Below are 11,658 nucleotides of genomic sequence, written 5' to 3'. Positions count from 1 at the left end.
ATCCAGCCATCTCATCCTCTGTCGTCCCCTTCTCCTCTTGCCCCCAATCCCTCCCGAGGAGCCTGGTGGGCTACAATCCATGGGGTCGCAAAGCGTCGGACACGACTGAGCGACTTTTGTGTGTGTGTGTGTGTGTGTGTGTGTGTGTGTGTGTGTGTGTGTGTGTGTCCTTACCCTGTAATATTACTGAATGTCTCCTTGGGAGTCCTCAGTGCACTTTAAATAAAAATCATGATTTTTTAAAAAGTCACTCATTGAATTTTAGTCACATGCTTAATTTTTCATTGAAATAATCAGCAAATGTGACTACCCTCTAAATTTATTTGCATCATCTCTAAATACTTTTCACAGGAAAAAAATAAATATTCTTTCAAAGGATGATCAGATGCCAGCACAACTGTTCAGAAAAATATTTCAGAGGTCTCTCAATTATTTCAGTCAAAGATGTTCCGAAGACTTCTTGGACTTGGGTAGCATCTTACGAAAAAGGACTGGCAGCTGTTCTACAAGGATCCAGACTCACTTGGAGGCACAAGTTCAGTTTGTTGGGAAGAGTGTGATTTAGGAGAGAAGGTGGATGGGTGTCAGCGAAGGACATGTTTTAGTTTGAGGTTTTGGGGAAAGGCACAGAGGCAATTATCAAAAGATTTTATGGTTACAATATATAACAACTATAGTTGTTCATTTTTAGACACCTGTTTTTCCACTGTCACACTGCTCTGGATTCAATTTGGAAAATTTTGGACCTTTTTTTAGTTGGCACACATAAGTAAACTGTCAACTGTAATATAAAATTATCTTTGACAATAAAACATTTGTGAGAGGTTTATTGTCAAGGAGGACGGTCTCACTGGTCCTGCTGCTGCTGCTGCTAAGTCACTTCAGTCGTGTCCAACTCTGTGAGACCCCAGAAACGGCAGCCTACCAGGTTCCCCCGTCCCTGGGATTCTCCAGGCAAGAACACTGGAGTGGGTTACCATTTCCTTCTCCAATGCATGAAAGTGAAAAGTCAAAGTTAAGTCGCTCAGTCGTGTTTGACTCTTCACGACCCCATGGACTGCAGCCCACCAGGCTCCTCCATCCATGGGATTTTCCAGGCAAGAGTACTGGAGTGGGGTGCCATCGCCTTCTCCGCTCACTGGTCCTAATTTTCACTAAATAGAACTCATTCTGTTTGAAAATAAGTACCCCATGTGCTCAGTCACTTCAGTCATGTCTGACTCTGCGACTCCATGGATTGTAGCCCGCCAGGCTCCTCTGTCCAGAGGATTCTCCAGGCAAGAATACTGGAGTGGGTTGCCATCCCCTCCTCCAGGGAATCTTCCCGACCCAGGGATCAAACCCAAGTCTCTTGTGTCTCCTTTATTGCAAGCAGATTCTTTACCTGTTGAACCACTGGGGAAGCTCATGTCTTTGTAAATACAGATACTATATATTTTGAATTCCAACTTTTGAGAGACAATTTTCTATAGCTATCTCATGTTTCTACAAACCTTGTGAGCAGAGGCACACTGCTTTTGTTCCAAACTATCCTTTTATGTTTGCATAAGGAACAGCCTTGGAAGAAAGAGTACCTCCCTCTTGGGGAGCTATGCTTGCAATACACGTGAGAGAGGTTTCTTGAGCTCAGAATTCCTCAGCATATGCAGCGTCCACCTGGGTTGCTCTACGTCGGCCCCAGGTGGGGCTGTAGAGCGTCTACCTGTCCCTCTATGTCGGAACTAGGGGGGACAGAGAGTAACTAGGCAACAGGAAGCTGTCTGCGATGCCTCTGACTTGGGGGTCTCCTGTCTTCTTCCAACATCTATGACACTGCACAGAGTGTTAGCTTGCACAGTCAGACCCTTTCATGGTTTTTGACACTTGCCATCCCAAAACCAATTTCGTACAATAAAAGGATTTCTTTGTCCTACCTGACTTCCCACTTCTCTCAGGCAAACAATCTGATACAATTATAGCACAATTAATAAATGTGGATTGTCTTCTGGAGTTTGCTACAAAGGGGCTCAATGGATCAAGCCAGAAAACCAAGAAGTTTAATATATTAAAAGACATATATAAGAAGTAAAACACTAAGGGGGAAGGAGGTAAGCCTAGAAGGTGATGACAGAAATAAATTACACAGCATGTCTTCAATTTTGGTTGTCTCACAAACTAAACCACTCTTTTGCTAAAGAAAATTGTAGCCCTATCGCCCTCTACCGGAACCAAGCTAGAAACTACAGGAAAGTGGTTTAAAGTTTTCTGAAATTTGCTCATACCCTTTGTGGTATCCAGGGGTTTCCCAGGTGGCTCAGTGGTACAGAATCCTCCAGCCAATGCAGGAGACATGGGCTTTATACTTGGGTCAGGAAGATCCCCTGGAGAAGGAAAAGGCAACCCTCTCCAGTATTCTTACCTGGAAAATCCCATGGAGCGAGGAGCCTGGCAAGTGACAGACCATGGGGTCTCAAAGACGAGGACACGACTTGGCAACTTAACAACAAAGTGGTATCCACTGCAGCAGTTATGCAGATTTTAAAAAGTAAACTTCAGGTGTTCACGAAGGTAAAAGGTACACAGCTCCCTTTGCATACCAAGCCTGACAGGTCAGTGCTGGACCATCTAGTGCTAAAGAGTGGACAGCCCTTCTCACACTCACCTGCAATTTGCAGCAGCCACTGACTGCAGGGACCACTAACAGAGCTGCAGACTTTGCTGAAGTCCCTGGCAGCTGCACCTAGCACTTCTGCCCTCAGCCGTTCCACGTTCATTCTGTGGACAACAGCTGCTTAGAACCCTCTGCTCATCTATTAACAGTCACCATACCTACTCAGTTCCACCGCAGAAAATAACCACTTTGCTACACAGTGAATGCTGACCCTTTGACTCTAGCAAAGGAGCATCATCTTGTGAACTCAAATGGTAAGTACTAAAACCCCAAACCTTCATTTCTGCTTAAATGGCACTATACCAACACTTTAAACAGCACTACAGCAACACTTTAAGGCAGCATATCCAAATATTTGATCAAGCATTGAAATCAGAAAAAAATGTCTAATACGCCAATAAATGTATTTATTTATAAATTATAGTGTACAATTGTACAATATATTATGTACATTATAAAACACACAAAAATAGAAATTTAAAAGGTTGAGATTAAATACAAACAACCACTTTAACATTTTCCCAATAGACTGATTACTGCATACTCCTGGGAGGTACACATCCCCAGCTAAAACCACAGCCCTAAAGCATGCCAATGATTGCTAGATTTGAATTTTTAGCTAGTTACAGAAAAATGTACAAGATCACAGCTTTTTTAAGTTTTGCAAAATAGCCTGAGCATCAAGTTTAAATGTGAAGATGCTTGATGCTAACTTTTTAAGACATAATTGGACTAATCACTGCACAGCTGGTAAAATGTCACACTATAGGATAGCTGTCTCAGTTATCATAGAGCAGATTACACTGGGGAGTCTGTAAAGTTTAATATTTGGGGAGGAAAAGCTTTAAAGAAACATTCAAAACCAACAAATAGCTAGCACCTAAAAAAAAAAACTCCTCTGCCTACAGTGGAAAAACAAACAAAAAAACGCATTCCAAACAATGACCATTAGAATGCAAATGGATTAAAATAGATTGCCATACATTTATTTGCCTGCCTTAATACCTGTGAGCCATAAGAACACAAATTCTTTTTTTTAAATAGCCCCAGTGTCTGATCAGACCTGGACACATTGAAATTCAGTAAACAGGTGGTGAACAATGAACAACTCTTAGAAAAATATGTGAGATGTGGAATTACATGTGGAATTACAATTGTTGCTAAAGACCACTCCAGTATCCATCTTTGCTTGGCTGAAGCAAATGACTGGATAAATGTTGTGGTCAGGAATAACACGCTCAGAGCCTCTTTACATTCCTTCACACCCTTGCTCCCTTTTCCCACATCAGGCCATTGGTCCACCTGCTCTGCTTCTACCCAGGACTTGAGCTTCCCCCCTCACGGGGGAGCCCTGTGGCCAGACAGGCTCATCCTTCTCCAGCACGCAGTGCAAATTGGGATAAAGAGAACACAGTTATGTTCTACACAGAAAACCTTATTCCAAGTACTCCTTAATTTAAAAAAAATTCACAAAAAATTTTTTATAATTTTTAAAGGATATGAACACCTGACTTTGAGATTGAGATATGCACGTAGAGCTTCAAGTTGTGCAACAAAAATTTTTAACTGAAAGACTTTCACTGATGGTCTCCCCTGGAGGAGTACCTTTTAATAGGTACTTCACCAATTCAAAAAGATAAAAATACTACACAATTTAAGTGGCTTAATTTCATTAAAAAAACACTTTCACTTTGCATACACACTGATGGTTTTCATCTGTATGTTCATCTGTTCTGTTGACAAAATGTCAGTGTTTGATGGGACCAAATTGAAACTACACTTAATGAAAGTCCCATTTGATTAAATGCACACAAGGGTAAATTAGTTACTCTATCTCAAGAGAAGGAAAGAAGGGATGCAGAGTTCAGAGACTCGCTGGAGGGAAGAGAATGATAAAATGAAAGCTCAGTCATTTCACTACGGCAATATGGAAAGAGCTTACTGAAAGTACTCATTACAGGAAAATGTGTTACTGGTTGTGAAGTACAGATATATCACACAAATGGCAAAGCAACACAGACCTGTAGGATTTCCCAATAAGGTGATGCTGGCTTTTTTTAAGCATTGTGGTGAGTTACTAGGTTGTGAAATCATCCTCTTGTCTTAATGAGAAAGCCAGTTGTTTGAATAACTTATAAAACCTCTTTAAGACAAAACAGCCACTAGAGTAAGTACTTTTCTGCAAAAGTGTCTTTCAAGAAAGCCAGGACTGTGTAGCGACACCGTTTCATTTGCTCATTTTCACACCGCCTGAGTTTTCTCTAACCTCTCCTTTCCCTGGATGCTACTGGCTGGCTTGCTCCCTTCCACCTCACTTAGGTGACCAGCAGCTTCCCAGCAAAACCTCACCTGAAAATTAAACCTACCCTCTACTTACAAAATGAAACAAATCCTCACAAACAAATCAGTGGTACTCCTGCTTGCCAAGGAAGGGTCTCACTAACACCTTTAAAACAAAAACAGACAATGGAGGCTCCAGAGAAAAAAATCTGCTTTGACCATATTATAGGAAATACTACATCCCAAATTTAGAACCAAGAAAAAAAATAATAATTCATGCTTTGGTCAGTTTCAAATTTTATTTCCAACTACTGCAGTAACAAAATACCAGTGGTAGTTCTGCATGGGAAGTGGCAACCTTTTAAATAAACAAGGCCACAAATTAGTATTCTGACAGCACTTGGATCTATGGAGATTTTGATAGGGGAGGATTATTACCATAAGTACTATAATATAAACTTATGTTTCCTCCATATTTAGTAACAAAAATATTCATTTTACCTCAATAATTCATCATGTACACATTTCTACTCCTTGTAAGCATGATCCTTGCAGGCTGTACTGTGTCAGAGTATAAGATTGGGAAGTTCCCCTCAATCACAGGTTTTTCTATAGTATATAGAAACAGCAGTCACTTTAGCAGTCATGGACAGTATCACTAAATTTTTAGTTGAAAAATAAAAGAATGAGTTCTCCTATTATATCCCTTTCTGGGAGTGAAAAGACACACACCATTACAAACATAAAATGAGTCAAACTTCTATTTTATTGACAGGAGTCCAAAATGAATACAAAAAAAACGCCTCCTTTGCATGTTATATTTTACCTTAAAAGGCTTCTGACAGAGTCAGGTAGATTAAAAGCTAACAATGTCTTTCAGCTTTTATAGTGACCTTTTTAAAAAGGTTTAGTAACACAATCACCAACATCAGAGAACGTATGGTCCCACAATCATTTTTAGATCTATAGCTTATAAAAAGAATTAGATCTTGCATTGATCTGCTAAAATAGAGGCTTAAAAATGTTTTAAGCCATTAAAAGCCATTTTTATAATCTTTCTGGTAACTCTGGGCAATTAAGAAAAGGAAAATCCCAAAATGTAGCCCTCTAGATTATGTGGAATGTGGCAGAATGCCAACTTATGACCAAGACAGGCAAAAATAAAATGTTTAAAGCTATGAATGGAGCTGTTATAAATAGTCTTATATCACTGCAACATGTCAGTAAATGAATAATAGAGCTTATTAAGACATTAAAACTTGAGCAGATGTTACTTAAAACATTTGTGGTGTTTATCACACATACTTTAATGTTAAAACTAAAGCTAAACAAAGAAAGGTCACTCATTTATAGATTGTTTTTCATGTACCTTTACTTTTACTGGGACCACAGATGATCAGATAATACATAGCCCACACTTCTGGACAGTTATAACAAAGGGTTTATTATCATTTGCAGATGAAATAAATGCACCATCCCATACCTGAAAGCTTTCACAAACCTTAAGCATCTTTCAGACTGTACCAAGGCACCACCACTGCCTCAGTAACACACCCATTTCTAGGAACACTTCCCTCAACATCAGTTCTGCACTGCTTTTGGTTTATTATACACTTCCAAAACAGCAAAAATTTGCAAATATGTGCAAATATTGTGGTCCCTGCTTAGTCATCATCTTCCTCCTCTTCTTCCTCTTCCTCAAAGCTGTCTTCAAAGCCCTCGCTGTCCTCCTGGTCTTCATCCCCCTCTATTGCTGTATCCCACTGTGGGTGATTTTCTGGCACAGGCTTAGCCTCATGAACTTCCAACTAGAAAAAAGAATTAAATGCAGACATTAGAAATCTGAGGAGGAATAATGGAAGAAATATCTGGTACAGAAAAGGTTTTCTTTGACAGCAGCACTTGAAAAGATTACATCTTTTAACTCTAAATTTAACATATTTAAGAACACTCATCCACAAAATAAAAACATGAATCTAGTAACATGTTAGTATAGTTAAGTTTCTAGTGTAGTTTAATAGTATGATTTTACAGGCGTTATATACTATTTATTCTGCAGCATGAAAGATGAATAATTCTGACTCTTGAGCAGGAACACTGTTCTTAATAAGTCTTCTGTGGATGGAAAAAAAGTTCAAGTGTGACTTCCAAAGAGGTATTTGCAGCCTCCAGACTACTCATGAAGTTAACATCCTATAGCCAATGGAAAGAAATACAGCGCCCTCATGGGGGAAAAAAGCCATGCCTTTGCTGGCTCCTTTCAGTTGAGTCCCAGTACACAGCGCAACACTTCTTCAGCACAATCTCTCTAACACAATAGCATGCCTTTTATAAAAAGCTTAAGAGACTTCCCTGATGGTTAAGGGTCTGCCTACAATGTGGGAGACCCAGGTTTGATCCCTGGGTCGGGAAGATCCCCTGGAGAAGGAAATGGCAACCCACTCCAGTACTCCTGCCTGGAAAATCCCATGGACACAGTCCACAGGGTCTAAAAGAAATGGACATGACTAAGCAACTTCACTCCTTTTACTTTCACAAGTGAAATGGTAACATCGATGAGAATGTGCTTTAAATGATACTCACACAAGTGTATACTCTAAAATGAAATACATGTGTCTTTCTAAAGAAAACAGAAACCATCTGGTGAGGCCCTATAAAGGTATGGCATACTTTCAGTTCAGTTCAGTTCAGTTGCTCAGTCGTGTCCAACTCTTTGCAACCTATCACACTGGTAAGTTATACTCAAGGTTCTAAATCATCATACTCCTTTAAAACAAGTTTATTATTGAGAGCAGTCCATCAAGTGTATTATGTTAAAGTATGAGAGGATCTCTTTCCCTGTTATTCTACATTTCAAAACTAGAACTGCTTCCCTAAGATGTAATACACTTATTCAAATAGATAACCTTATTTTTTTAAGTTCCCTTTATTACTTCAAAAATGTATAAAAAATTTTTTTGCGTGGTTTGATTCACTCTTTTTCTCTGTGTATCTCTCTTCTTCCTTCCTTCTCAGGTATTTGAAAATTTGTCAAAAAGGAGGAAGTGGTAACTTTTATTTCCCACACAAGTATAATAATGCAAATCCATACCCACCATAAATTTAAAACAAAATTCATTTTCAAAGAAACGTTATTATTAGAATATAGCTGATTGACACGGTGTATAGCAAAAAGAATCAGTTATACATATACGTAAATCCACTTTTTTTTTTTAAGATTATTTTCCCATATGGGCATTACAGAGTATTGAGTAGAGTTCCCTATGCTATACAGCATGTTCTTATTAGCTATCTGTTTTATATATATAGTACTATACATATGATCAATCCCAATCTCCCAATTTATCCCTGCCCCCTCACTTTTATCACCCCAGTAACCATAAGTTTGTTTTCTACATCTGTGACTCTATTTCTGTTTTGTAAATAAGTTCATTTGTAGTTTTTTAATTGTGCATATATAAACAATGTCATATGATATTTGTTCTTCTGTGTCTGACTTACTTCACTCAGTATGACAATTTCTAGGGAACACCATATTTACAGAATAGTCATTATTCTTACCTTCAGTGGTTTAATCTGATCCAAACCCATATAGGAGTCTGATCTCAGGAACACTGTATATTGATAATTTCCAGGCTTGCCTGGTGCAGGAAACTTCAGTTCTACCTAGAAGATAAATCAGAACTTAAAATCTGTATTTTAAAGAGTGGAAGAAACAATAGCTCCCTCCTATTTAGACCAGAGAGTATTTAATAGCCAATGCTTACTCAGATGACAGAAGAGGTCCTAAAACATGTTACAAAAGTTCTAATGACAACAAATGTATTTACATATATGACATTTGTGTCATATATATACTATGTAAAAAGGAAATAAAAATAGGCAGAATTGATGGGGTTAATTTCTATCTCCAGAATTCAAGAAAACATATTTAAAGCAACCAAGTTCTATCTTGATAACTTGAAGAAATGAAGCTGTGTATAAAAGTAAAATAAATGAAATGTTGAACTAAAACAGACTTCACCAAACAGGAATAGTTCTTGCCAAATTTTCTTATTTCTAGAACAAATGTTGAGAGAACAGAAAATACATTCATCACACACATATATATATGTGTCTCTGCCCTCAATCACAGGCACAGAGCTTCTCAAATCCCTGTAATTCCGAAGTGACAAGAGCACATAAGGAGCATCTTCTGTTGTAAAATTTGGTCTTTGGGTCTGGTTCCTGACACTGAGCTAACAAATCCCTTGGAATTTCCTGGATGGTAAGAATGAGTTCTCTTCTAATGAGGCAATTCTAGGTCTCCTAGATGAGGACCAGTCACCAGAAAGCCCAAGCCATGAGTAGAAGCCTGGAACTTTTAGTCCTACCCCTTATTCTCCAGAGAGGCTGAAAACTGAGTTAATGATCAATTATGCCTATGTGATAAAGCCTCCATAAAAATACCAAAATAAGGGGTTCAGGGAGCTTTCAAACTGGTGAACATGCAGAAGTGCTGGGAGAGCGGATTGCTCAGAAAGAGCATGGAAGCTCGACATCCCTTCCCATATACCTTGCCCTATATATCTCTTTCATCTGGATATTCATCTACTTCATCATACTATTTTCATAATAAACTGGTAAATATGTTACCCTGAGTTTTTGAGTCATTCTGGCAAATTACTGAACCCAAGGAAGGGATCATGGAAACCATGATTTACAGCCAGTTGATCAGAATTACAGATGACAACCTGGGACTTGCAACTGGCATCTAAAGATGGACAGCGGGGCAACAGCAGTCCTCTGGGACTGAACCTTAATCTGAGCTGTCTGGGGAAATAGTGTCAGCACTGAGTTAAACCACAGGACACTCAGCTGGTGTCACAGAGAAAAAGAAAGAGGTCAAAACCATGGATGAATGGTCTATGGGGGCACGATAATATGCCTGCAACATTTTTCTATATCTCACAAACTGAGAGGCAATGAACATACTACACTTGACCATTCTTTCTCCCTATGGAGAAATAAACATTTAACAATATCTATCAAAATTACAATGTACAGAGCCTCTAATTCATTAATTCTACCTCTACGAATTTATCCTATAGATGTGTTTGAATCATATGAGGTTATTCATTGCAGCAAAAGACAAGAAACACCTTGTAAGTCCACTAAAGAGCTGAGCACTGAATAAATAAACTTCCACACAAAAGAATATCAGGCAGCTGTAAAAACAAACAATGAAGCTTTTTTCTGTATTAATATGGTACAAATTCCAAGTTTTATCACTGAGAAAAAGGTAAGGTGCAGAACATGATGTATGCTACTTTTTGTGCAAAACTGGGAAGAATATACCTATGTATACGCTTGTACTTTACTACAATATCACATGAAAAATACATAAAAATTTGGTAATATCGATGGTTTCCAGGAAGTGGAATGGGTGACTGAGAGACAGGAATACAAGATACATTTCAGTGTGTGCACTTCGGTATATCTTCTGAAACACTAACTAGGCAAATGAATTATCCATTGAAAAATGGGTAAAATTTAAATTTTAAAAAATGTTAAAATTACTCTGAGAAAGAGATACCCATAAGTTGGCACTATCACTAAGTGTCAAACAACAATAAACTACTTTAAACATTTAGTACTTGGTTACAAAGGTAGGAAAAAACTTTTGGGATTTAAAAAATCATCATTATAGAACTCTCTTGAAATTCAAAAGCTTTGCTCTTGTCCACCAAGTCCAGGTAGACAGAACCTTCTTTCTCAAATAGTAACGTAAAAAAATCAAGAAGAAAAACAAGGAAATCCAAGGTCAAAATATGTTCATCACAATGTTATTTAAATGATGTCACTGACAGTGGACAATCCAATAAAATAAAAAATTCCACTTTAAAAAATGAACCACTAGTACTTACATTTGTTTTTAACACAAAAGCACTAATTCAATGAGGATACAAACCATAATTTCTGAGCACCAATCCAACGAGGATAAAACTCACAAGCATTTGTAAAACATAACTAAATTCTGGAGATATGGTAAGGCAAGTATTAGTGAAAACTAATAGCTGAGAACAAGGTTTTAAAAGACCACCAAGTTGTCTACCTCAATTTAATACTCTATAAATTTCCAATGAGCTCCCTCCAAAAGCTGTCAGAGAACAGTTATAAAATGTGTTTTCAATAAAATGCAATAAGCCATATATGATAAATGGATTTCTATACTGTTTTCTATATCTAAATAATGTTGTTGGATACTTACCTCTTCCGTATCTTTTAGTGTACACACATGATATGGCATAGATATTAATGTCTGTTCCTTCCTATCTGCGATATAAAGCCACCACCATTCTTGCTTTTCCTGCAAAGAAAAAAAGAGAAGAGTATAAATATCCAGAAAGAATTACAGAAATACAGTTTTGCCTTATCTCATTTTAGGGGTATGGTTACTCCTTGGTACCTGAGGGGGACTGATTCCAGACAAGCTCCCCTTTCACCCCCACAATGCGGATACCAAAATCCATGAATGCTGGAATCTCTTAACATAAATTGGTGCAGTACTTGCATATAACCTATGCACATACTCCTGTACACCTTATCTAGCCTCTAGATTAGATTACTTATAATATCTAATACAATGTAATTGCTATGCCAATACCCAGCAAATTCAAGTTTGCCTTTTTAGACTGTCTGGAATCCACCCCCAACATTTTCAATCCACAGGTGATCAAATCTATGGA

The 11,658-nt window shown here is 38.1% G+C and overlaps 1 protein-coding gene across 2 annotated transcripts in view; it reads right to left on the bottom strand.

Annotated features, from left to right (window-relative positions):
* Positions 1 to 5,672: 5,672 nt before the first annotated feature.
* SEC63 (SEC63 homolog, protein translocation regulator) overlaps positions 5,673 to 11,658 on the bottom strand; it is a 67,640-nt gene continuing 61,654 nt past the window's right edge. Inside the window, exons 19-21 of one of the 2 annotated variants that reach the window (NM_001192815.1) lie at positions 11,181 to 11,279; positions 8,492 to 8,596; positions 5,673 to 6,738 (exon numbers count right to left, since the gene is read on the bottom strand). In NM_001192815.1, the coding sequence (NP_001179744.1) occupies positions 6,595 to 6,738; positions 8,492 to 8,596; positions 11,181 to 11,279 (348 nt within the window). In that variant the 3' untranslated portion in view covers positions 5,673 to 6,594. The remainder of the gene's footprint in view (positions 6,739 to 8,491; positions 8,597 to 11,180; positions 11,280 to 11,658) is intronic. The other variant, XM_059889822.1, reaches the window with a different exon arrangement.

Source organism: Bos taurus, chromosome 9 (genome assembly GCF_002263795.3).
Source record: "Bos taurus isolate L1 Dominette 01449 registration number 42190680 breed Hereford chromosome 9, ARS-UCD2.0, whole genome shotgun sequence".
In the NCBI taxonomy this organism is placed as follows: domain Eukaryota; kingdom Metazoa; phylum Chordata; class Mammalia; order Artiodactyla; family Bovidae; genus Bos; species Bos taurus.
Note: the sequence above shows the minus strand (reverse complement) of the source record. Positions and strands in the feature narration are given on the sequence as shown.